The sequence below is a fragment of the Eleutherodactylus coqui genome, chromosome 9 (assembly GCF_035609145.1).
Source record: "Eleutherodactylus coqui strain aEleCoq1 chromosome 9, aEleCoq1.hap1, whole genome shotgun sequence".
Taxonomy (NCBI): Eukaryota; Metazoa; Chordata; class Amphibia; order Anura; family Eleutherodactylidae; genus Eleutherodactylus; species Eleutherodactylus coqui.
Window position 1 is genome coordinate 9830960 of NC_089845.1, and position 27697 is coordinate 9858656.

At 47.9% G+C, this 27697-nt stretch overlaps 1 protein-coding gene across 1 annotated transcript in view; it reads left to right on the forward strand.

The window, feature by feature from the left end:
- The window catches only part of SDHA (succinate dehydrogenase complex flavoprotein subunit A), a 169957-nt gene that overhangs the window by 24382 nt on the left and 117878 nt on the right, over nt 1-27697 (forward strand). The window contains exons 2-3 of the mRNA XM_066579113.1: nt 16351-16440; nt 25585-25746. Coding sequence (XP_066435210.1) covers nt 16351-16440; nt 25585-25746 — 252 coding nt within the window. The remainder of the gene's footprint in view (nt 1-16350; nt 16441-25584; nt 25747-27697) is intronic.

Consider the following 27697-nt stretch of genomic DNA (forward strand, 5'->3'; position numbering starts at 1 on the left):
CTGTCTATCGCAACAACAAGAGGGTCTGAAGAAACCCTATTTTTGGTCAGACACTATTTGCCTAATTCAATTACTATCGTCTACATTGTTAAATCATAACAATTGTCCATAAATTTACAACATATTATTTAGTTCACTCTCTTCTCAGGGATGTCAGACAGAGGTTGAAGAAGAGGGGAGAGTGAAACGTCACCAAGACCCACGCATTCCAAAGAAACCAAGCTTCCTAGCAGACTATAATTAATTCTTCCTTTAAATCCCATCTAACATTTTTATTCATTCAGTTATTCTTATCTTAGAACAACAATGCATCACAGCACTCGCCTCACTAATGTCCAGACATCAATCACGTATAGATCCCCCACAAAAACATACCAATCTGTCAGGTTCTTAGACACGGATCAAAGCATTACAGGTGCCCTACTTGGCCAGCAATAGGGGATAATCTCAGTCTCAAGCGAAAACAGATTTGTAAGGAATACATTTACAATTAAATTTATATAGGGCGCTCATCAAGTAAATCACTGAATTCTCTGCTGGGTTTGGGCGCCAAATTGTTAGTGCAAATAAATCTATGTGCTTTATGATCTGTTTCTGGAGTCCAAATTCAGTTAGAGGTTAGCGAGCCAGGGAAATAACTTCCACTACAACGCAACTGGACATGATCAAAAGCTATCTATTTCTTAATTGACAGGCAGCAGTTTTTATAGAGGCACATGGTTTGATTACAATAATTCAAATTTATTATAATTCATTTATTAACATTGGTCGATAACAAACACAAATATGAATATATAAAATAAAGAATTTAACATCTAAAATGCCAAACGCACTCCGATGCAGTAGAATCATACATGATTAGCTTCTCAAAACACAAAAGTACAGTAATGGCAAACAATAAATTGTTTAGAGAGAAATGGAAGAACGGAGCTACAACCTGAGCCATTCAATCTACAACCTTGGAGTGTTCTAATCACCGAGGTCCCTTTTTATTCTTCAATACATTTGAGCAAATCTGGTTAAAGGAAAATTACAAAGAATTGACACAAACTATAGCATACAAAATGAAAGAAGCATACTATAAAATGGATAGGGGTAAATTGAATCATATTAATTTAACTAAGAGTCCAGTGTTAAACCACACTCTGTAACCTACAGCTGCTGATCTCCTGCCCTTCAACAGCCATACTGCTGCCTTCCTTACTACAACCCCCACCATCTTACTGCTGTTAACCCCAGCTACCACACCTGTACCTACTAGTTGTAGCTTAACTGCTATTTTTTTCTATCAGCCTAAAATCAAGGACCTTCGACTAGCTGAACCGCAGAGGAGTCACCCGTGTCATATGTTGTCCGGCAGTTGTAGCGCTATACACTAACAGCACTTCTAAAATATTACTGTTTTGTTACATCTCTGCTACACAACTAACAACCAATGTCCACATCTAGTGCGTTCCACCCACATGACCCCTCAGTATACTCCACCCATGTCACTCCTCCGTTCCCACCCCCGGTACACACCACCCATGTCACCCCCTTGGTGCACTCCACCCATGTCACTCCTTTCTCCTTCCTTTAGTATACTCCAACCACATTAGCACCTGTCTCCTTCCCTCAGTGCACTTCACCCACATCAGCCTCTCCCTCCCTCAGTATACTCCATCCACATCACCCCTCTCTCCTTCACTCATTATGCTCAATCCACATCAGCCCTTCTCTCCTTCACTCAGTATGCTCCATCCACATCAGCCCTTCTCTCCTTCACTCAGTATGCTCGATCCACATCAGCCCCTCTCTCCTTCACTCAGTATGCTCGATCCACATCAGCCCCTCTCTCCTTTGCTCAGTATGCTCGATCCACATCAGCCCCTCTCTCCTTCACTCAGTATGCTCGATCCACATCAGCCCCTCTCTCCTTCGCTCATTATGCTCGATCCACATCAGCCCCTCTCTCCTTCGCTCAGTATGCTCGATCCACATCAGCCCCTCTCTCCTTCGCTCAGTTTGCTCGATCCACATCAGCCCCTCTCCTTTGCTCAGTATGCTCGATCCACATCAGCCCCTCTCTCCTTTGCTCAGTATGCTCGATCCACATCAGCCCCTCTCTCCTTTGCTCAGTATGCTCGATCCACATCAGCCCCTCTCTCCTTTGCTCAGTATGCTCGATCCACATCAGCCCCTCTCTCCTTTGCTCAGTATGCTCGATCCACATCAGCCCCTCTCTCCTTTGCTCAGTATGCTCGATCCACATCAGCCCCTCTCTCCTTTGCTCAGTATGCTCGATCCACATCAGCCCCTCTCTCCTTTGCTCAGTATGCTCGATCCACATCAGCCCCACTCTCCTTTGCTCAGTATGCTCGATCCACATCAGCCCCACTCTCCCTCGCTCAGTATGCTCAATCGACATCAGCCTCACTCTCTTTTGCTCAGTATGCTCGATCCACATCAGCCCTACTTCCCTTTGCTCAGTATGCTCGATCCACATCAGCCCCACTCTCCTTCGCTCAGTATGCTCGATCCACATCAGCCCCACTCTCCTTCGCTCAGTATGCTCGATCCACATCAGCCCCTTCGCTCAGTATGCTCGATCCACATCAGCCCCTTCGCTCAGTATGCTCGATCCACATCAGCCCCTTCGCTCAGTATGCTCGATCCACATCAGCCCCTCTCCTTTGCTCAGTATGCTCGATCCACATCAGCCCCTCTCTCCTTTGCTCAGTATGCTCGATCCACATCAGCCCCTTCGCTCAGTATGCTCGATCCACATCAGCCCCTTCGCTCAGTATGCTCGATCCACATCAGCCCCTTCGCTCAGTATGCTCGATCCACATCAGCCCCTCTCCTTTGCTCAGTATGCTCGATCCACATCAGCCCCTTCGCTCAGTATGCTCGATCCACATCAGCCCCTCTCTCCTTTGCTCAGTATGCTCGATCCACATCAGCCCCTCTCTCCTTTGCTCAGTATGCTCGATCCACATCAGCCCCTTCGCTCAGTATGCTCGATCCACATCAGCCCCTTCGCTCAGTATGCTCGATCCACATCAGCCCCTTCGCTCAGTATGCTCGATCCACATCAGCCCCTCTCCTTTGCTCAGTATGCTCGATCCACATCAGCCCCTCTCCTTTGCTCAGTATGCTCGATCCACATCAGCCCCTCTCTCCTTTGCTCAGTATGCTCGATCCACATCAGCCCCTCTCTCCTTTGCTCAGTATGCTCGATCCACATCAGCCCCTTCGCTCAGTATGCTCGATCCACATCAGCCCCTTCGCTCAGTATGCTCGATCCACATCAGCCCCTTCGCTCAGTATGCTCGATCCACATCAGCCCCTTCGCTCAGTATGCTCGATCCACATCAGCCCCTTCGCTCAGTATGCTCGATCCACATCAGCCCCTTCGCTCAGTATGCTCGATCCACATCAGCCCCTTCGCTCAGTATGCTCGATCCACATCAGCCCCTCTCCTTTGCTCAGTATGCTCGATCCACATCAGCCCCTCTCTCCTTTGCTCAGTATGCTCGATCCACATCAGCCCCTCTCTCCTTTGCTCAGTATGCTCGATCCACATCAGCCCCTCTCTCCTTTGCTCAGTATGCTCGATCCACATCAGCCCCTCTCTCCTTTGCTCAGTATGCTCGATCCACATCAGCCCCTCTCTCCTTTGCTCAGTATGCTCGATCCACATCAGCCCCTCTCTCCTTTGCTCAGTATGCTCGATCCACATCAGCCCCTCTCTCCTTTGCTCAGTATGCTCGATCCACATCAGCCCCACTCTCCTTTGCTCAGTATGCTCGATCCACATCAGCCCCACTCTCCCTCGCTCAGTATGCTCAATCCACATCAGCCTCACTCTCTTTTGCTCAGTATGCTCGATCCACATCAGCCCTACTTCCCTTTGCTCAGTATGCTCGATCCACATCAGCCCCACTCTCCTTCGCTCAGTATGCTCGATCCACATCAGCCCCTCTCTCCTTCGCTCAGTTTGCTCGATCCACATCAGCCCCTCTCCTTTGCTCAGTATGCTCGATCCACATCAGCCCCTCTCTCCTTTGCTCAGTATGCTCGATCCACATCAGCCCCTCTCTCCTTCGCTCAGTTTGCTCGATCCACATCAGCCCCTCTCCTTTGCTCAGTATGCTCGATCCACATCAGCCCCTCTCTCCTTTGCTCAGTATGCTCGATCCACATCAGCCCCTCTCTCCTTTGCTCAGTATGCTCGATCCACATCAGCCCCTCTCTCCTTTGCTCAGTATGCTCGATCCACATCAGCCCCTCTCTCCTTTGCTCAGTATGCTCGATCCACATCAGCCCCACTCTCCTTCGCTCAGTATGCTCGATCCACATCAGCCCCACTCTCCTTCGCTCAGTATGCTCGATCCACATCAGCCCCTCTCTCCTTCGCTCAGTATGCTCGATCCACATCAGCCCCTCTCTCCTTCGCTCAGTTTGCTCGATCCACATCAGCCCCTCTCCTTTGCTCAGTATGCTCGATCCACATCAGCCCCTCTCTCCTTTGCTCAGTATGCTCGATCCACATCAGCCCCTCTCTCCTTTGCTCAGTATGCTCGATCCACATCAGCCCCTCTCTCCTTTGCTCAGTATGCTCGATCCACATCAGCCCCTCTCTCCTTTGCTCAGTATGCTCGATCCACATCAGCCCCTCTCTCCTTTGCTCAGTATGCTCGATCCACATCAGCCCCTCTCTCCTTTGCTCAGTATGCTCGATCCACATCAGCCCCTCTCTCCTTTGCTCAGTATGCTCGATCCACATCAGCCCCTCTCTCCTTTGCTCAGTATGCTCGATCCACATCAGCCCCACTCTCCTTTGCTCAGTATGCTCGATCCACATCAGCCCCACTCTCCCTCGCTCAGTATGCTCAATCCACATCAGCCTCACTCTCTTTTGCTCAGTATGCTCGATCCACATCAGCCCTACTTCCCTTTGCTCAGTATGCTCGATCCACATCAGCCCCACTCTCCTTCGCTCAGTATGCTCGATCCACATCAGCCCCACTCTCCTTCGCTCAGTATGCTCGATCCACATCAGCCCCTTCGCTCAGTATGCTCGATCCACATCAGCCCCTTCGCTCAGTATGCTCGATCCACATCAGCCCCTTCGCTCAGTATGCTCGATCCACATCAGCCCCTTCGCTCAGTATGCTCGATCCACATCAGCCCCTTCGCTCAGTATGCTCGATCCACATCAGCCCCTTCGCTCAGTATGCTCGATCCACATCAGCCCCTCCGCTCAGCATGCGCGATCCACATCAGCCCCTCCGCTCAGCATGCGCGATCCACATCAGCCCCTCCGCTCAGCATGCGCGATCCACATCAGCCCCTCCGCTCAGTATGCTCGATCCACATCAGCCCCTTTGCTCAGTATGCTTGATCCACATCACTCCTCCGTTGCAGGAACAGGCCTCAAAGGTAGAAAAGGAGGAGTGGCACTTGATGAGAAGGGAGTCTGAGAAAAGGTAAACCCACCCATACCCCCACCAATCTCGCACGCTATACTCCATTATATAACACCTGAGCCATGAGTAACCCATCAATTCAAGCAGGTAATGTGTGGTATAATGTCTTCTGCTTGGCTTGCCCAAGGGTACAACACTGCTGTGATCTGGTATGTACAGGGATGCATAGTATGCGCCCGTCACAATCCAGGCCAATTGGTCAAAGTACCGTTGCTAGAAAGCCAGACCATCTGTTTCAGCGACTGCAAATTGACTACAAATACCTACCTGGCTTGACAAAGACCATATGGGTCGAAAGTTGCGGGTCCTCTCTGCTTTAATATGGAATGAATAAAGGTTTGAACAAGTTTTTTATTTCTTGAATGCTGCCGTATCTTTACTGATATCAGGACTTTTGGGGGGTTTTTTCCGTTCATTGACCCCATACGGCTATGCATATATTTCTTCCTGTCCTCTTTGTCTTTGGATTTGAGTGAGTGCTGTTGGTTCCAGTATCTACAAAATCCAGGCTAATTGGTCAAAGTACCGTTGCTACAAGGATCTGGGGGTACTAGTGGATTGTGGACTGAACTGGAGTAACCAATGCCAGTCAGCTGCTGCAAAGGCAAATAAAGTCTTGGGGTGCATTAAAAAAGGTATAGGGGCGAAGGATGAGAACATTATCCTTCCATTATATAAGGCACTAGTCAGGCCTCACATGGAATACTGCGTACAGTTCTGGTCACCGGTGCTCAGGAAAGATGTCACAGTGCTGGAGGGGGTTCAAAGAAGGGCAACTAAACTAATACATGGAATGACGGGACTGGAATACCCAGAGAGGCTATCCAAATTGGGATTATTCACCCTGGAAAAAAGACGGCTAAGAGGTGATCAAATAACCATGTATAAGTATATGAGGGGACAATACAAGGATCTCTCCCAAGATCTGTTTACACCCAGGACCGCGACGGTAACAAGAGGACATCCGCTACGATTAGAGGAAAGTAGGTTTCATCACCAACATCGAAGGGGATTCTTTACTGTAAGAGCAGTTAGACTGTGGAACTCTCTGCCTGAGGATGTGGTGATGGCAAAATCCATAGAGGAGTTTAAAAGGGGACTTGATGTCTTTCTGGAGAGGAAGGACATTATAGGATACAAGTCTTAGGTTAATTGTCAATCCGGGTATACAGGCAGGTAGGAACTATTAGGGGTTGATCCAGGGAACAGTCTGATTGCCATTAGGGAGTCAGGAAGGAATTTTTTCCCCAAAAGGGCTAAATTGGTTTCTGCCCTTGGTTTTTTTTGCCTTCCTCTGGATCAACACAGGAGGATAGACAGGCTGGACTAGATGGACATTGTCTTCATTCAGCCTTACATACTATGTTACAAGGCCGGACCATCTGTTTCAGCGACTGCAGATTGACTACATACACCTACCTGAGGTAGAAGTTTTGGAGTTTGGGTTGGTTTGCACAGGCCTCTTCTCAAATCAGCTAGAGGCTTGGCTTGCAAAATAAAATAAAAATGCCAATGCTAAAAATGTGGCTAAGAAATTGTTGAATGAAGTAATTTTATGTATGATGTACCAGAAGTCATAGAAAATAGTTGAGGTACACATTTTTTTAGTCTCTCTACTCAGAAATGTGCCTAATCCAAAAGAATAAGTTGCGTTCCTGTGAAATTTTGTTTGGTAGGGCCCCTGTAACAGACCTATACTTTCTCCAGTCCAGCATGAGGATCTCACTTCCTACATGAGTTCCTTATATCAGGAGTTACTTCACTAATGACAGTGTAAATTATACCCTGATAATCTCTGCAAGCTGACCATCTAGCTACCAAGAGCTAACCAAGTTAGCCAAAAGACCCTGGACCCCGCGAACCAGGGGACGGTAGGGGGCCATGGACAAATAGGTTACCACACTTCCCGAAACTGGTCACTCAATGCACTGCTGAAGCTTCAGGATCTGCACGAGTGGAAGAGGTGGATCTTCAGCCCTACTTGAGTCACTCCAGAGGCTGACAGGTCTACGCACAGCAGAAGAATAAGGATTGTCTTCCTGTTTTTATGTCTTGTAAAATGCAAAGAAAGATGGGGGATAGGGACTGGGTGTGATGGATGTTTAAAGGACACTCACTCAGGGGAGGTAAATACGAAGTGTATCATAGACATAATGTGTGGGACAACGTAACACTGTAATAAATTGGGCCAGCGTGTAGGATGTCCTGCCCTTTGGATGGCAAGTTGTGTGGAGTCCTAGATCACACGGTAGTAGCCATGCCACCTTTGTGTTGCTGACTAACCAATACACAATGGTTCTGGGTTTGCATACAGCTGCCCAGGTTAGAATGTGTCAAATAATAGAGGGTGGTGAATTAGCTTAAGTATGCCCCTATTGGTAGAGTGTAAAAATAATGGAAAGGCTGCATGTTGTGCTAAGAGTGAACTAGAGGGAGAAATTGGCAGTGTAGTGTCTTGTGAAGCTAGGTTGTAGCAATTGAATGTCTGTGGAGAGTACAGTTATTAAAAGGCTGCTGGCATAAGAAACAGGATGGATCTGGAATGATACTTGGGTGTCCTCAATGAAGTTGCACAGTTGAACACAGAAGCTGAGGTCATATTAAAAAAAAGACTGAACACCTCAGAAGATTAGCCAAAGATGAAGCTGATTGCAGATTATGTCTGGAAGCGCTAGCTGCACATGTGAATGGGAATTTTAAAAAAATGCTAATAAGAGCCCAAGAGTTAGAAATGATGTGTTGCAAGTCAGGAGAGTCTACAGAGTTGCATAATCAAATTGCAGAGTTGAAAATGCAGTTGGCTAAGAAAAATGCGGAACTGGAGTTTCGGATTACTTAACTCAAAGAAAACCTGAAAATGGAGAAAGCTGCTTACAGCCAGGCAGGGGAGCACACAAAGGACTTGGAGGATATACTGGACTTCAAGGAAGCACTCCATGAGCAGGTGGTGACCCCATGATGAACTTGGATGAGGAAGCTTAAGTATTAGAAACCCAGATCCAGAAGCTGACTAAATGGCTAAAGCAAACTAGAAAGATGAAAGAAACCTTGGTAAAGGAAAACGGGCTTTGGAAAGTGAGTGTACTGGACTGACCAAGGAGGGGAAGGTGCTATTGGAAGACGAGGGACTATGAATGCAAGAGAAATACGGTAGAGACGAAGCTTCAAGAGCTACAATTTAAAAGCACCGAAGGTGTCAGATTACAGGCAGAGCTGTCTGAGAAGGTGAACAGACTACAGATGGATTTGGAAGCTCAGAGTTAAGAGTCTCAAAAGCTGGTGCGAGAAAAGGCACGCCAGAGGCTTGGCCCTAGTGCACACCTGAAGAGAATGAAAGAGAAATGTTTTCCCTAAAGCACTTGGAATTTTTAAAAAGTTTTTCAGTGCATTATATGATACATTAAATAGTACCATTGAAAAATACAACTCGACCCGCAAAAAACAACAAGCCCTCATACAGCGACAGCGATGATAAATAAAGGAGTTACGATTTTTGAAAAGGGGGCAGGAAAAAACAAAAATGGGGGGGAAAAAAAGGGCCACGTCATTAGAGGGTTGAAGCCCAGGGCTTTACTCAGGAGCAGACAGAAACAAGAGGTAGCAATCAGAGCTGGGCATGCTGATCCCCTCCGACAGAACCCGCTCACAGTGGAGCACCCCTTCCGAAAAAGACAACCCCACTACTTCCATAAGGAGAGGTCCAAGGTCAGAGGGGAACCAGAGTACAGTAAACCAGGGACCAATAGAAACTGACAAAAAAAAAAAAGAGAGAAAAAACCACAGAATGCAAGAAAAACAGAAACGCAGGGAGCAAATCAGAGACTTGACAGTGTGCTGGCTGTAAAATGACACCTTTCTTTGTCCTGGGCACTGAACACCTAATTTCCTGAAGAAATCCTCCTTCCCTCAGTGCACTCCATCCACATCAGTACCTCTCTTCTTCCATCAGTGCCCTCCATCCATATCACCATCCCTTTTATTAGTAAGTTCCATCCACATCACCCCTCTCTGTCAAGACTCAAACCTGCAACCTCCTGCACTCGAGCAGCAGCCCTAGCTATTCAGCATGCTGGATAGCTCCCTCTGATTCCTAGTCCCATGTTCCTTGTCCTTGTCTCCTGTTCCTGGTTCCATGTCTCCCCTGTCTAGTTCATCCCGTATCTTGCTCCTTCCCAAATAAGCCCTCTATATAAATCTGGCCCTGTTCCTTTCTTCCATGTTTATTGTGCTCTGTGCATCTAATCAAGCAATTCTCTCACATACCAACTCCTCTACAAAGGATCATCCACCTTTTGTGTGCCAAAAGTGTCTTTCCTTACCTCACTATACTCCACCCACATCAGTCCCTCATTCCATCAGTATACTTCATCCACATTAGCCCCTCTCTCCTTCCCTCAGTGCCCTCCACCTACATCACCCATCTCTCCTTTCTTCAGTATCCTCCATCCACAATTGCCCCTCTCTCCTTCCTCAGTGCACTCCATCCTCAACACCCCTTTATCTTTCTTTCAGTACACTCCACCAAAATCAACACCTCTCTTCTTCTATCTGTATGCTCCATCCACATCAGCCCTCTCTGCTTCCCTCTCTCCTTTCCTCATTAGGACTTCCTTTAAAAGCCCAGCCCTTCCACCCAGCTCCTTGCAAAGTTATTGTGCTCCCACTGCTTTTATCAAGCTTCAGCTACTAAACCTGCTCCCCTCCTGCAAACTACGACTACCTGTTAATGACCCCCGGCTCTCCTCCTGTCAACGCTACCCGCCTTCTCCTTTGTATTGCAAACTGTGACTACCTGCTGATGACTTTTGGCTGTCCTTCCAAAAATGCTACCCTCGTCCTCCTTTGTACTGCAAACCGTAACTACCTGCTGACTACCTCCGGCTTCCTCCTGACCACTCTCTAGTATTGCTCGACTGCCACTACACCCGTGGTTTCAGACCCAGCACCAGAAAGACGCTACAAAATAATCTTGCCCACAATGGAGTTCGTAGTAACCACCCTGAGGAAACAACTTACAGAGCTCCAAGGGTTTTGTGCCGCCTATCAGTAAAAGATTTTTGGAATACAGACACTGGTGTTGGATAAATAGAAGGAGATAACCAGCTTACAGAGGCAGCTTCAGAATTTGCATCACTCAGGCTTTGATTTCTGCATGTCAGTGCCCGCAAAATTTGGTGGGGATCGTCGGCAATATAGAGGCTTCCTTAATCAATGCTGGATTTATTTCCAGATGCAGCCCACCTCGTTTATCAGCAACAGGAAGAAGTTTGTTTTTCATTATTAACCTCCACTGATGAGGCACTCGCATGGGCCTTGCCATACATAGAGACCAACAGTAATCTCCTTGACAGCTTTGCTGCCTTCACAACCACTATGGACCAAATCTTTTGACGACCCCAATCTCTGTACTACAGCTGAAGGGAGGTTACACAACCTACGACAAAGGCAATGTTCTGTTGCAGAGTATTTGGCAGAATTTCATCACTGGGCGAATGATACCACATGGAACCCAGCCACACAATAGAGTGGGTAAAGGATGAACTTGCTTGAGTGGAGACCCCTGATAACCTTGAAGATTTCATTCAGCTGTGCATCTGAATTGAGCAAAGACTTTCTGAGCAGTGAAAGGAGAGACTGCGGGGTTTGGGCGCAAAACCCCTTACTCCTTTAGTCAATCCACATTGAGTCCCCACCCAAGGACTGAAGCTGCCCCAGAAATGATGCAGGTTGATGTCATCTGCAAACTTCTTTCCACCACTGAAAAAGAAAGGTGCTGTGATGAAGATCTATTCCTTTATTGTGGAAGCTCAGAACATGAAACTGTCCAAATAAATTCAAAAGGACTCTCGCCCTAGCCAACGTCAAGATCATGACCAATCCAGCTGTCACGAAACAAGGGGATGCTACCAAACGGGCCTTTGCACTGGTAGTTCAAGACGGTGTGAAAACCCTTTCCCAATCTCCACCATTTTGTCCTTCCAATAGAGATCTTAACGGGAAATCAGAAGACGCAGTGCTCAGCAGTGTTCGATTCAGGAGTAGGAGGAAACTTCATGGACTTAAAATTCACTCTTGACAAAAACATTATTACCAGACTTAAGCCCATTCCAGTTGATGTGGAAACCGTCGGTGGGTCACCCTTGATTTCGGTACCTGTTACATGGGAGACAATTGAACTGGAGCTCTGCATGAAACCTGACCATCAAGAAACGATCAGCTTCCAGCTCATCTCTTCCCCTAATTTTCCAGTAATTCTCAGGATCCCCTGGTTCTTTACCCATAATCCCTCTATCAACTGGGAATCAAGGACCGTTGCCTTCCCTTCAGAATTCTGTAAGGAGAACTGCCAGATACCACCATCTGACCTTGAACCAATGCAAGACCCCAAAGAGAGTCAACAGGACTTTTAGAAGTTACCGGTTCAATACTAGTTGTTCAGGGATGTCTGCTGCAAAAAGAAAGCCGACCAGCTGCCACCTCATCAGCCCTATTACTATCCTATTCCTTGATCTTCTATTCCATTTTGGCGTATCTTCAACCTCTCAGAACCAGAGTTAAAAACCCTTCAGGAACATTTTGGTGAAAATGTAAAAGAGGAGTTCATCTGGCCCTCTTCCCTTCCTCCTCCCTGGCGGGAGTACCCATATTCTTCGTTGAAAACAAAGATTCTACTCTTCGACCAGGCATTGATTACCGGGAACTAAATAAGATTACTATTAAGAATCGCTATCCCCTCCCGTTAATCTTAGAACTGCTAGAGAGGCTTTGGGCCGCCAAAGTTTTTACTAAACTGTTCCTCGGAGGAACAGATAGTCTTGTATGATGGATACGCCCTAGAGATGAATGGAAGACTGCTTTCAGAACAAGATATGGATACTTCGATTCTTTAGTGATGCCGCTCGGTCTCTGCAATGCTCCCGCTACCTTCCAGCACTTTATCAATGACATTTCAAAACCTGTTGGATCAGTTCGTAGTGGCATATCTTCTCTGACAATTTGTAGGAACATTGCAGGTACATTCAGGTTGTCTTAGAATGACTCCAAAAGAATAACCTCTATATTAAACTAGAGAAGTGTTAGTCAGAAGATTTATCAAGGACTTCTCAAAAGTTATCTCTTCCATCACCTCCCTCACAAAGAAAGCACACACGTTTTCCTGGTACCCGGAGGCACAAGCCGCTTTGGAGAAACTAAAGTCTCTCTTCTTACTTCAGCACCAGTAGTGATCCACCCAAGACTAGAATTGTCTTTTGTTGTGGAGGTGGATGCCTCCAACTCCTCTTTGGGAGCTACCCTGTCACAATGAGTCTGAGATAAGATGCAACTACATCCTTGTGCATTTCTGTCCTACACCTTTTTCATCCATGGAGAAAAACTATTACGTCGGGAACAAGGAACTTCTGGCCATCAAGGTGGCTTTCACCAATACGAGGCACCTCTTGGAAGGAGCCCACCAATTCTTACTGACCATAGAAATTTAGAATTTTTCCGTAATGCCAACAGGTCTTCTGTGAGACAAGCACAATAGGCCCTGTTCTTCCCCAGGTTCAATTTCATTGTGTCCTACCTCCCCGCTTCCCGAATGGACAAGACAGATGCATTGCCCCAAATATTTTTGGAGCCTGAAGAAAGGGCAAATACAGATCACTCAATTCTGTCCTCAAAATTTTTTGGGGTGTATCCTGCATTCTGAGGACCTCCTAACAAAGCTTAAGAGTCTAAGGATTCGAAGTTCTCTTTCAAGAATGGACTTTGGAGGCGAGAACATCAACTATACGTTCCCGAGGCTGGTCGACTTAAAGTCCTCTAACCAGTCCATTATTCCAAGCTGGCCGGTCACCTTGGGGTCACAAAGACTCTGGGACTATTGCTTGATTTCTTCTGGTGGCCAGACTGCTGGAGGGATGTGAAAAGATATGTCATCTCTTGCAAGGTATGTGCTCAGAACAAGACAACATGAGCTCACCCTCTAGGTTTCCTAAAACCTCTTCCAATCCCATTCAGGCCATGGGGATCTATATCAATAGGCTTTATAGTGGACCTACCTCCCTTGAAAGGAATGACTACCATCTTTGTTGCATTAACTGACTTACGAACCTGGCTCACTTTGTCCCCATAGAAAAGATTCCCACCACCAAGCACACTGCGGAGCTGGTGATCCAGGAAGTTTTCTAACTACATGGATTTCCAGATGATTTTGTCCCAGACAAGGGGGTTCAGTTCACCTTGAAGTTCTGGAGACACTTCTGCAGGGCCCTGGGAAATACCATAGGTCTCTCCTCTGCCTTTTATCTGCAGTCTAACAGCCAGACCAAGAGAACTAACCAGACGCTTGAGCAGTATCTCCACTGCTTCATCTCCCATCTTCAGGACAACTGGGATTATCTATCAACAGCGGAGTTCACCTACAACAATACCCAACACAGCTCAACCGCCCAGAGACCAGTCTATGCAAACTACAGGATATATTCTGTCTTTATTCCGGGCCTTCCTATCAACAGTCCTGTCCCGATGGTCGATCACAGACTGATGGCATTAGCTGAAATCAACAGGAAACTGAAAGAGACCTTGCAGAAAGCCCAGGGTGCCTACAAAAGAGTAGCAGACAGACATCACCAAGCAGCCCCCACCTTCCAAGTGGGTGTCAAGGTGTGGTTATCCACCAAAAATTGTAAGTGTCGTGTACCCTCTTCTACTTAATGAGGCACTTGTCAGGCCTCACATGGAATACTGTGTACAGTTCTGGACAAGATGTTGCAGTGCTTGAAGTGGTTCAATGAACGACAACTACATTTACTAAACAGAATGGGAGGACTGGAATACAAAGCGAGACTATCAAAATTGGGATCATTCACGCTGTAAAAAATACAGTTAATGGGCGACCAAATAACACTTTATAAATCCATTGGGGGACGATACAAAGATCTCTCCCATGATTTGTTTATACCCAGGACTGCAACGGTAACAAGAGGGCATCCTCTATGTCTAAAGGAAAGCAGGTTTCATCACCAACACAGAAGTGGGTTCTTTACTGTAAGAGCAGTGAGACTGTTGAACTCTCTGCCTGAGGACGTAGTGATGGCAAAAATCGATAGAGGAGTTTAGGAGGACTTCACAGAGGGGGCAGTATAGAGTCAACTAGGAAATATAAGCCCAATTCACAGACGTGACTACCACTAAAAACGTATTTTATTAAATATATTGAAAGACATAAACTGGGCACTACAAAGACAACACACAGCAACCAGGTACCTCCAGACACAGATTCGTTATAGGAGGATGAGGACCTGGAGTTATTTGAAACTTGATAAGCGATAAAAAAAAATGTTTTATGATAACAAACATGTTTGTCTGGAGGTACCTGGTTGCTGTGTGTTGTCTTTGTAGTGCCCAGTTTATGTCTTTTAATATATTTAATAAAATACATTTTTAGTGGTAGTCACGTCTGTGAATTAGGAGTTTAGGAGGGGACTAGATGTCTTTTTAGAGCGCTATGATATTACAGGATGTAGACATTAAATAACCAGCGGGGTTGTTGATCCGGTTACTGGCGTCAGATGAGAACTATCAAACGTTGATCCAGGGATTATTCTGGCTGCCATTATGGAGTCAGGAAGGAATTTTTTCCCCAAAATGGGCTAAATTGGCTTCTGCCTCATTAGGGGTTTTTTTTGCCTTCCTCTGGATCAACAAGAGGGTGGAAACAGGCTACTACACTGCAGCCGGAGAATACGGTGAAACATGGTGGACGGGGTTCGTGGAGTCTCTCTCCAGGAGCAACCTGTAAGTACTTAAAACTGTTGGAGTCCCACCCAGTTTATGGGACGTCACAATGGCTGTAGTCAGTAACAGCTCAGTGATCCATCGCTTCTATCCCATGACGCATCAGTCCAGCATTTGTTAGGGGGTTAAACCATTTTGCCTGCTAGCGGGCAGTTTATCGATTACCTTCCATACTCACCTGAATAAGCTACAGGCCACAAATATACAGTCAGGACGATGAGCTGTGATCTTCTCTATTATACCTGTGTGATCAGCACCAGTAACTGTGAGAGGCGAATCTGTGTTGTGAAACTGACTACAAACTTCACACACAACCCCAAGTAGAGATCTGAGATCACATGACTGGGGAAAAAGTTTCAGACAGAGAGGAATAAGTAACGGAGGTGACACTAGCTCACTTGTATATACTGGGGTGGGGGGCAGCTACATCATCAATGTAACAAAAACCACTTGTGCAGACCTTTAAGATGTCCTGATAAGATTATCTGTCACTTTAGTTTTGACTGTTTGTAAGATGAAGGGGTCTCTTACAAGCGGTTTCCACGGGCGTATGTCCTGCGCGGGGAGTGTACAGCAGTGCGCAATGCATTGAGTGCTGTCAAACCCCCATACACTAGCTTGGCGTGTATGCGTGTGTAATGTGGGCCAAGATAGCACAATGTCACGGGTTTTTTCGCTTGTGCATTTTGTGCACCGTGTGAAAGGCAGCGTTGAAAGTAATGTAGAGTTTATTACCACGTATTACGAGCGCAAAATCCACGAAAGTAAGATGCATTGGAGCCCTTGGGTTCATCAGGGAGATCTTCCCACTCCTGAAGGTCATTTGGTTCTGTTATTACACAATCGCCCCCCATGTGAACAGGCTTCTTGCATCGTCATAGGGCATGTGGAGCCCATCCATGTGGACCCTGCTGTCAGCTCTGCGGGGACTTCTGCTCCACCACCAGACAAGTAACAAGATTATTAACATTTATGTATTTATTTCTTCGTTGTACAGTTTTCAGTTATTTTGTGCTCCAGTTTTTGCTCCATGAAGCCAGTAATGTTGTTTTTTTTGTGTGAAAATGTTTTTACTTACAAGTATTGTCTGTTGTAGAAATGGGCGGCAGCGTCCCCGGTGTTAACAAGGACTTTCCACTTCACTGTGTATGGGAAGAAGCCTGCATCTGCTAAAGTCTCGGATTTGGTAAGCTGGTTCAGCTGCAGCGTCTAGTCTGTTACACGGCAGCCACTGTACGAGTCCCGGTGCCGGCCACAGTTACTACATCTCCACTACGTGGCCGCCTTCCGTTCAGTGGTACGGTGCTGAGAAATGAGTTTCTTGCAGTACTGTACAGCCTGTGATATGTCTGCAGGCCCTTTCTGGACTAGTTAATCCCATCTGGTCAAGAAGTGGAATATCACTAAAATATGCTGTCACGTTTATGATTTGTGGGGTTCTGAGAAGGAAGGGACCCGAACGCTACCAGTGCCTGTGAGGCTTCCTAAGTCCACCAGTCCCTCCCGAGCGCTGTAGTTGCTGTGCATTCACATCAACGTACGGCACACAAGAAAGTTTGTTCGCGCAATACACAGTGAATAGAACTCGCTGATTGCAATAAGCCGATTTTTTTTTGTGCAGATATCATTCACACAAAAATATACGCAGAGGGAGGCGTGGCTAGCAGATGAGCGAGTGAGACGCTCCCTCACATCGCTCCCGGCCCCAAGCACAAAAACCCGACCCAAGAGGACCCCAAGACCCCTCTCACCAGGCAGATGGTGAGAAGAAAAACGCAGGACCACCCCAAGAGGACGCCGACCCACTTGAGGGGAGGATTGGAAGGCTTCCTCCGCGGCATGGCAGACAGCGGGGAGCGCGGTGCCGCGGCCAAGATGGCGCCGCCGACAGAGGAGAGGAGGGCAAACCCGGAAGTAGAGCCGCCGGCGACTCAGTAAGAAGAGCGGCAGCAGAGAGCGAGTCCCCCGCGCTACACCACGGAGGGGACCGCTCAGCAGGAACAGCAGAGAGGAGTAAGCAGGTGGACCAAGCGGCAGCAGAGGCGGAGAAGCCGGCGGCAGAACGGGGTAAGAGCTGTTCCACTACACCATCAGCCCACATGTACCCGGCCAGGCAGCTCCATAACCCACCCCAGACCCCAGAGGAAGGGGAATCGGAAGAGCCCCAGGCAGAAGAAGTCAGGGGAGTGAGGGCCCTGCAACCTAGCAGTGAAGGAGAGGGCAGTCCCCCCCAGCCGCAGCAGCCCCTGCCACAGAGACTTCCTCAGAAAGGGAACAATACAAGCAGCCCCAGGAGATGGGAGTCAGTGTCTGAGACGCATGCCACAGATAACCTAAGTCCATCAGCGCCCACACCTGCATCACCAGGGCTTGCCATGAGCACCGCGACGCCCGTCAGCGCGAAACAGGGGAGAACCGCAAGCAACCGCAACTCCTACCACCCGAGACCTGACACCCCACCTGAGGAATGGGATTGGAAGGAACATCTTCGTGCGCTTCCCACCAAGAATGAAATAAACGACCTCTTCCAAAAGATGGAAAGTTCGCATAAAAAGGACATTGTGGTCCTACAACAGGATATCCGGCATCTGGGGCAGAGATTAGAAGAGATAGAGGGGGAGCAAGAAATAGTCTCTAATACCGTGAATGATCACGCGCTCAAGCTCTCCCAGCACTCCCAGCAAATCTCCGAACTATTCAATATGATTGACGACCTGGAAAACCGTCATCGTAGGAACAGCTTAAGAATTAGAGGCCTTCCGGAGGAAGTTGACAACACCCAGCTGGAGAAATGGGCAAGAGAATTCTTTAACAAGCTCCTACAAAGGCCGCCGGAATCGGAAGTGGAGATTGACAGAATTCATCGTGCCCTAGGCCCAAAATCATCCGATCCAAAAAGACCGAGAGACATTATATGTCGAGTACATTTCTACAAGCTGAAAGAACAAATCCTCCAACAAGCGAGAAAAGAGAACGACTTGTCCTACAAAGGGGCCCCGCTAATGATCCTGACGGACTTATCACGTCGCACCCTCCAACTAAGAAAGGCCCTGAAGCCGCTACTCACATTACTCCGAGAAAAAGAAATTGTGTATAGGTGGGGCTTCCCGTTTCAGCTTTACGCCAACAAAGGAGGCAAATCGGCCATATTCAGAGGACTGTGCGACCTACCCAACTTCCTAAGTACCTTTGAACTACCGCAAGTGTCTCTGCCGGACTGGCCTAAGCCGTCCTCCCTCCCGACTCCACCACCAAGAAGCGAATGGCAGACAGTGGAAAGTAGAGCACGTTGCAGAAGAGAGAGGCCAAGTGAGAGCCGAGAACCCCAAGCGCCCAAGGGACTTAAACCAACCTGACAGAATTCACACCGAACACAGGCCACTCATACACCGGAGAGAGGAGAAACGGATGGAAGAAAAGCGATTTCGGGACTTTCTTGGGGTCCACGGGGGTTTTGAGGTTCAATAGCAATACTAAAGGTTCAGAGTCATAGGGGTTGGGAGCGACAACCCGTAAATTTGGTAGTTCTTGCTAATATAGCTTATGGCGAAGGCTCGGTTAGCCCTCGCTAACTATCGTGTGAGGATAGATTTTCAGTTCGATAATGTTTATTTGATTTTGTTCTTGACTTTATGTGATTTACCTTGTGTGTTTCCCCCTCCTTCCCAAGTCCCCCCTTACTGGAGAAAGTGGTCAGAGCCAAACGGAAGGGCCCTTCCCTTTTGAGGATAAACATGGCTGACCTGACATGCAGCACATATAATGCCAAGGGCCTGAACATCCCTCAGAAGAGGAGCCAGATATTGCGCCATTTCCACCAGAAAAGAATACAGGTAGTTATGTTCCAAGAAACGCATTTTAAAACAGACTGTGTTCCATCATGCAGTTCCAGACTCTACCCCACCTGGTTCCATAGCCCGCACCCCACGAAGAAAGCAGGAGGCGTATCAATTGCCTTACACAGAGGATTTAGACACAGTGTGATTGACACCTCTATAGACCAAGAGGGCAGATTTGTCTTCCTAAAACTAGAAGTGAATGATAAGATATTTATTCTGGCTAACGTTTATCTCCCAAATCAGGAACAAGTGTCAACCGCCGTTGGGATGATACACGTTTCACTCGGCAGTCCACAACACGTACACCCGCATAGACATGCTCCTGGTCTCGCAGGACTTGCTGGACTGGTCCCCAAGGTGCTCCCTGGGGGATTTTATTTGGTCCGATCACGCTCCGGTATACGGAGGGTTCATGGAACGTGCGGGCCGCCCAGGAACCACCTCGTGGAGGCTTAACGACAACTTGCTCCGAGACTACTTGTGTGTCACCGACATTAAAGAAACAATTGCAGGGTTCATGGAGACCCATAAAAATGACCAAACACCAGCCCCCATCCAGTGGGAGGCATTAAAATGCGTCATTAGGGGAATTTTAATCTCCCATGGAACTAGGCTTAAAAAGGAAAACTCAGCGAGCCTACGTAAACTTATCTCACATCTACAAGCCAAAGAGGAGGCCAACAAAAAATCCCAAAGCGACACTCTTAAAGCAGAAATCTCCTCCATGCGTCAGCAGATCCTTAAAATCCTTGATCAACGCTCTCTAGCATATAGAGACAAGTTACGTAGAGGGGCCTTTGAATACGGAGATAGATGTGGAAGTTGGCTAGCTAGAACCCTCCATCCTAGAACATCTTCCGCACATGTCACCAAAATACAGGCAGAGGGGGGAAGACATGTACACGCAACAAAGGACATACTTGAGGAATTTAAAAAGTATTATTCCAAACTATACAATATTAAAGACTCGACACAGCGTGAAGATCAAAGTTTAGACAGAGAGACAGAGGCATATCTGACCCTTAATGCCCCCAAAAGAATGACAACAGAAGAAGCAGGGAGCTTAGACGAAGATTTCAGCGTGAGTGAGCTCGAAAAAACCATCAAAGAACTAAAAGTAGGCAAATGCCCCGGGCCAGATGGCTATACAGCCAGGTTTTACAAGGTCTTCCAAAAAGAGATCTCACCTCTAGTTCTCAAAGCCTTCAACGCGGTGGGGCGGGAGTGTTCCTTCCCGCCACAATCCCTAATAGCTCACATTTCAGTTATTCCCAAACCGGGGAAAGACGCCTCGGTTTGTGGCAACTATAGACCCATATCCCTCCTCAACATAGATATTAAATTATTCGCGAAAATGATTGCCACACGCTTACAAAACACCATCCCACTACTGATTCATGGAGAGCAGGTGGGTTTTATCCCGGGCAGAGAAGCTAGGGACAATACGGTAAAATCCCTATCACTGATAGCCAGGGCAAAGGCCTCCGGGGAACCTCTGTGCCTCCTGGCGGTCGATGCAGAGAAAGCATTCGACAGGGTCAGCTGGCACTTCCTCTCTGCCACACTGGATAAAATAAGGGTGGGACCAAAGACGAAGGACCGAATTATGTCCTTATATAGCAATCCCTCTGCTAGAATCAGAGTTAATGGAGCCCTGTCGAATGCCTTCCAAATATCCAATAGGACTAGACAGGGCTGCCCCCTCTCCTCGTTCCTTTACGTGCTAACAATGGAAGCGTTAGCAAATGCGATCCGCCAAAACGACTCAATCAGAGGGATCCGGACAGGGAAAATCGAGCATAAGATGGCGTTGTTTGCGGACGACCTGCTCTTGTATCTGTCCAATCCACGAGTTGGGCTTCCCGTGGTCCTGGAGGAGTTTAGACGTTTTGGCGGAATAAGCAATTACAAAGTAAACGCACAAAAATCTGAGATCTTGAACGTGACCCTGCCACAAGCCGAGGCAACACAGTTGAAGACACAGTTTCCATTCAGATGGAGACCCTCCTCAATAAAATACCTGGGAATTCAGCTCCCGTCAGATACCACACAGGCCCTTAAACTTAATTTTCTCCCATATCTGACGGAGCTGGAAAGGGATCTCAATAGATGGAAACCACTGTTTATGTCCTGGAGTGGTAGGGTCAATGTTATCAAAATGGACTCCCTCCCGAAATTTCTGTACTTATGCCAGACGGTCCCGGTAAAACTACCAAACTATTACTTAAAACGTCTCCGAACCCTGATTACTGCATTCGTGTGGAGAGGAAGGAAGCCACGTATGCGCTTCTCGTTGCTCACCAGACAAAAGGAAAAAGGGGGGTTGGGGCTACCCAACTTTACCCTCTACTACAAAGCGTGCCACTCAAATTGTATTTTAGACCTGCTTAAAGAGGACAACCAGAAGCTTTGGGTAGCGGCGGAACACGCTCTGGTTCCAGGAACCCTGCGGGGAGTAGCATGGATCCCACCTAAATTGATAAATGCAATACCCAACATCTCCCCGTTTATTGATCAGCTATGTCGGACCTGGGCAGACTTTGGTCAAAAAAATGGATTAGTCTCAGTGCCGGGGCCTTTAACCCCCCTCATATCCAATCCCCATTTTAAGACAACGCTAGATGGATCTTCAATACTAGGTATGCACACTTCACCAATGCCGAGAATTAGAGATGTTATGTCCAATGCGAATTTAAAGTCCCTGTCTGAGATCTTGGGAGAGGGGGAAACACGCCCTGGCGCCTGGTTACAATACTTTCAACTAAGAGGATTTGTGGGGTCCCTGGTCCCTCGGGCGAGCCTCACGAGCTCCATCGACCCCGCAGAGACATAGGATTTCATCTATATACAATATGGTGCTGGATCGGGAGGCAGAGGCCCAGAAACCTGCATATGTGGAGGCCTGGGAGAGAGAACTGGGGCATGAACTGCCAAAGGAGGACTGGGAGAGAGCCTGGCTCCTGTGTCATAAATTGTCCCCGGCGTGTAAAGCCCAGGACCTAAACTTTAAAATTCTATCCAGATGGTATAAAACCCCCGACCATCTCCACAAAATCTTCCCGCAGACATCACCCTGCTATTGGCGATGCAACGCAGACAGAGGACTTATGTCCCACATCTGGTGGAGCTGTCCCGGAGTGGCTGACCTATGGAAGGAAATGATAGAGCTATATAACTTCATCTGTAAGACTCAATTAAATCTAACTCAGGAGATGGCTCTGCTCTCAGTCCTCCCAGGCCCAATTAAAAATGTAAAGAAAAGCATATTAAGATTTTTCATACTCACGACCAGAAGAGTTATTCCCAGACTCTGGAAAACCACGACACCTCCTTCTAGAGCAATGTGGGTGGAGGAACTGAACGACCTCATGCGCTTTGACGAGCTGGTGGCGGAGGAGGGCGACACCCAGGCAAATTTCTACCATACCTGGCAGACGTGGATCGATTTTAGATCCTCTGAGAAATTTAAAATTTGGGTGGAGTCGGGGCGGCTATAGAAAACTTGGGGGCGTCCCAGAACCTGGGTGTGCCCCCCCCCCCCCCCTGTGATCTACTCCATCACCCCTGACCGCTCTCCAGAAATCCACCCATTCCCTCCCCCCCCCCCCCCACCTTTTACCCCCCCCCCCTCTCCCCGGTTATATTTGTTTGTTAGTCCTGTCCTTGTCTTGGTTTAAGAGTTAATATGTTTGGGCAGCGAAGATCTGCCATAAGAGAGTTGAGAAAAATGAGAGCATACTCAATTACTTGTTGCGAAAGCACGTTTATTTACAGTATTTGACAATAATCCATATTGCATTGATTGTGCTCATTTTGGTTAAATGTATGTTTTCTAAATTGAAAATCCGGAATAAAATACTTTTTGAACGAAAATATACGCAGAATGCTCTATTTTCCTGCGTATTTGCACACAACAACAGCGCATATTAAATTGCCCATTCTAATGAATAGGAGTGTAGTTGTGTGGACTCAAGTGCGTCAAGTACAGTAGCACATGCACAGCCCAAATACGCAACATCCATTGTGCAAATACGCAGCGCAAATTGTGCGTGACACCTGCTTTACTGGGTTGAGCATTGAATTAAAGATTGGCTACCTATGGGTGGCACTAGAGAGACTGTTTTCTTCCTTGAGAAGAGCTGATGGTTTGCAGTGCTCCCCCCGGAGTGCAGGCCCTCTGTTCCCGATGCTTCTGGGTTATAATACAGGCTTTATCATCACAAATGTGCTGGAAACGGCCCTGTGAACCACTAACCAATCAGCAGAGCTGTGGAGGCGGTAAGCCAAACCTCCCACTTTCCTAAATTTCTATAAAAGAAAATATGCAGTAAATTCTACATAGCATATTTATATTGCATCGTAAGCCGGAGTTGGTACAGTTCGACCAACTCATCAAAGTGGGACCCTGACTCCACAGCCTTACAACTATGTCCTCTGAGAAGCGCGCTCCCTGGTTGAGGACAGTGTTCTGCACGGCTGCTGATGGAGGGGGGTGACCAGTGAGACGCTGCGCGCCGCACTAGACATGCCCTAGTTTCCAATAGCATAGATAGCAGAAGGAACAAAGATCTAAAAGTTACGACCTGTTCACACGCTGAATTATGACATGGGATCCAGACTAAATTCCCCTTCGAATATGCATTTTAATGAGATGCCGCATCGCTGTTTTCACAATGTGGATTTTTCAGCTGCAGATTTCAAATCTCTGTCATGTGGGCTAAATCCACATGTGTGTCTGTGGCAAAGTCCGTGGCAGAAATACATAGGTTAGCTGCAGATTTCCGCCCTGGCTTTAGGCCCAGCATCCGTCACTGAGCATCCTGCAGCAGCTTTGTCATAGAGGTGGTAGATGTGTGCTGACAGCGTTGTGCATTGGCTTCCTGGCGTTGGTCTGGCACTGCTCTTGGCCCAGTAGACCTTTGTCATAGAGGTGGTAGATGTATGCTGACAGCTTTGTGCATTGGCTTCCTGGCGTTGGTCTGGCACTGCTCTTGGCCCAGTAGACCTTTGTCATAGAGGTGGTAGATGTGTGCTGACAGCGTTGTGCATTGGCTTCCTGGCGTTGGTCCGGCGCTGCGCTTGGCCAATGGACCTTTGTTATAGAGGTGGTAGATGTATGCTGACAGCTTTGTGCATTGGCTTCCTGGCGTTGGTCTGGCACTGCTCTTGGCCCAGTTGACCTTTGTCATAGAGGTGGTAGATGTATGCTGACAGCTTTGTGCATTGGCTTCCTTGCGTTGGTCCGGGGCTGCACTTGGCCCAGTAGACCTTTGTTATAGAGGTGGTAGATGTATGCTGACAGCGTTGTGCATTGGCTTCCTGGCGTTGGTCCGGGGCTGCACTTGGCCCAGTAGACCTTTGTTATAGAGGTGGTAGATGTATGCTGACAGCTTTGTGCATTGGCTTCCTGGCGTTGGTCCGGGGCTGCACTTGGCCCAGTAGACCTTTGTTATAGAGGTGGTAGATGTATGCTGACAGCGTTGTGCATTAGCTTCCTGGCGTTGGTCCGGGGCTGTACTTGGCCCAGTAGATCTTTGTTATAGAGGTGGTAGATGTATGCTGACAGCTTTGTGCATTGGCTTCCTGGCGTTGGTCTGGCACTGCTCTTGGCCCAGTTGACCTTTGTCATAGAGGTGGTAGATAGATGCTGACAGCTTTGTGCATTGGCTTCCTGGGGTTGGTCCAGCACTGCTCTTGGCCCAGTAGACCTTTGTTATAGAGGTGGTAGATGTATGCTGACAGCTTTGTGCATTGGCTTCCTGGCGTTGGTCCGGGGCTGCACTTGGCCCAGTAGACCTTTGTTATAGAGGTGGTAGATGTATGCTGACAGCTTTGTGCATTGGCTTCTTGATGTTGGTCCGAGGCTGCACTTGGCCAATAGACCTTTGTTATAGAGGTAGTAGATGTATGCTGACAGCATTGTCCATTGGCTTCCTGGCGTTGGTCCGGCACTGTGCTTGGCCAATAGACCTTGGTTATAGAGGTGGTAGATGTATGCTGACAGCTTTGTGCATTGGCTTCTTGATGTTGGTCCGAGGCTGCACTTGGCCAATAGACCTGTGTTATAGAGGTGGTAGATGTATGCTGACAGCTTTGTGCATTGGCTTCTTGATGTTGGTCCGAGGCTGCACTTGGCCAATAGACCTTTGTTATAGAGGCGGTAGATGTATGCTGACAGCTTTGTGCATTGGCTTCCTGGCGTTGGTCCGGGGCTGCACTTGGCCCAGTAGACCTTTGTTATAGAGGTGGTAGATGTATGCTGACAGCTTTGTGCATTGGCTTCTTGATGTTGGTCCGAGGCTGCACTTGGCCAATAGACCTTTGTTATAGAGGTGGTAGATGTATGCTGACAGCATTGTCCATTGGCTTCCTGGCGTTGGTCCGGCACTGTGCTTGGCCAATAGACCTTGGTTATAGAGGTGGTAGATGTATGCTGACAGCGTTGTGTTAAATAACCACATTAATGTTGTTTCTTTCTGCACCATTTCCAGATATCCACACAATACCCTGTGGTGGACCATGAGTTTGATGCCATTGTGGTGGGTGCCGGTGGTGCAGGGTTGCGGGCAGCATTTGGCTTATCTGAAGCGGGCTTTAATACAGCATGCATCACAAAGTTGTTTCCTACAAGATCTCACACCGTGGCGGCACAGGTAGGTGCTTCACTTTAAGTACGGGCTGTGTATAATGCCGTCAACCACTTCATGACACCAATGTGCAGCCAGTTATTTCATCTTTTCCTCCTCGCTTTTAATAATATCGAGGATGCAGCGCTCTCGTCTGGATGTCCGTGTGCTGTCAGTGTGCCGCCGACGCAGCTGCTCACTACTCCACAGCCCGCACAGGAGTAGTAGTGGGGGGTTAGTAGCCCCCAACTCTGCAGGATTGTTTAACACTTATTTTCACCCAGGCCGCATCAGCCTCCTGGTCGCCTTCAAAGGGCCGATTGTAATTGTATAGTATGGGCTCGTTCGCATCAGAGTATTATTACGCACACAATATGCCATGAATACAAATGATTGATTTTAAGGGCTTCGTTTACATATGGGTATAGTTTCATGAGATACAAAAAAAATATATGAAAAAATACATTACACACCACAATTGGCCATTGAAGTGAATGGTTGGATGCAAATGTACAGAGAATACGCAGGGAGCCTGAATATTCACTGTGTGTGCGCACCATTTCAATGAGCCTGTCTGCGTTCTTTTTTTCCACAGTGGCCTCAATAGTAACAGTGACGCCTATAGTGGCCGCAATAGTAACGGTGACGCCCATAGTGGCCGCAGTAGTAACGGTGACGCCCATAGTGGCCGCAGTAGGAACGGTGACGCCCATAGTGGCCGCAGTAGGAACGGTGACGCCCATAGTGGCCGCAGTAGGAACGGTGACGCCCATAGTGGCCGCAGTAGGAACGGTGACGCCCATAGTGGCCGCAGTAGGAACGGTGACGCCCATAGTGGCCGCAGTAGGAACGGTGACGCCCATAGTGGCCGCAGTAGGAACGGTGACGCCCATAGTGGCCGCAGTAGGAACGGTGACGCCCATAGTGGCCGCAGTAGGAACGGTGACGCCCATAGTGGCCGCAGTAGGAACGGTGACGCCCATAGTGGCCGCAGTAGGAACGGTGACGCCCATAGTGGCTGCAGTAGGAACGGTGATACCCATAGTGTCTTTTTGCAATAATGAAAAAATTATCTCACCTATAGAAGAGCTTTGCGGTACTTGTAGTTTGTCTGCCCAAAGGAAAAACAACCTTAGATCCGTTGAGCCATCCGGTCCTATGGCTTGTTCATTAGCAAAAAAAGGTGTGGGAATCCGGACACATGGATAAAATTTTTCCTTTGCTTTATTTCCATATCAGGCTTGCATAGTCAGGTACATGGTTTCACAGGTACATGGTTTTACAAGTACAAGAACGCGTATCGGCGTAAAGCCTTGTTCACCTCCAGGGAGGTGAACAAAGCTTTACCTGTGAAACCATGTACCTGACTATGCAAGCCTGATATGGAAATAAAGCAAAGGAAAAATTTTATCCATGTGTCCGGATTCCCACACCTTTTTTTTGCTGATACCCATAGTGGTTGCAGTAGTAAAAAGGACGCCCATAGTGGCCGCAGTAGTAACGGTGATGCCCATAGTGGCTGCATTAGTGACGCCCATAGTGGCCGCAGTAGTAACGGTGATGCCCATAGTGGCTGCATTAGTGACGCCCATAGTGGTTGCAGTACTAAGGGGGACGCCCATAGTGGCTGCAGCAGTAACAGTGACGCCCATAGTGGCTGCAGCAGTAACAGTGACGCCCATAGTGGCTGCAGTAGTAACGGTGACGCACATAGTGGCTGAAGTAGTAAGGGTCATGCCCATAGTGGTTGCAGTAGTAAGACTGACGCCCATAGTGGCCACAGTAGTAACGTTGACGCCCATAGTGGCCGCAGTGGTTACGGTGACGCCCATAGTGGCCGCAGTAGTTACAGTGATGCCCATAGTGGCCGCAGTAATAACGGTGACGCCAATAGGGGCCGCAGTCGTAAGGGTGACGCCCATAATTGTTGCAGTAGTAAGTGACGCCCATAGTGGCTGCATTAGTAACTGTGACGCCC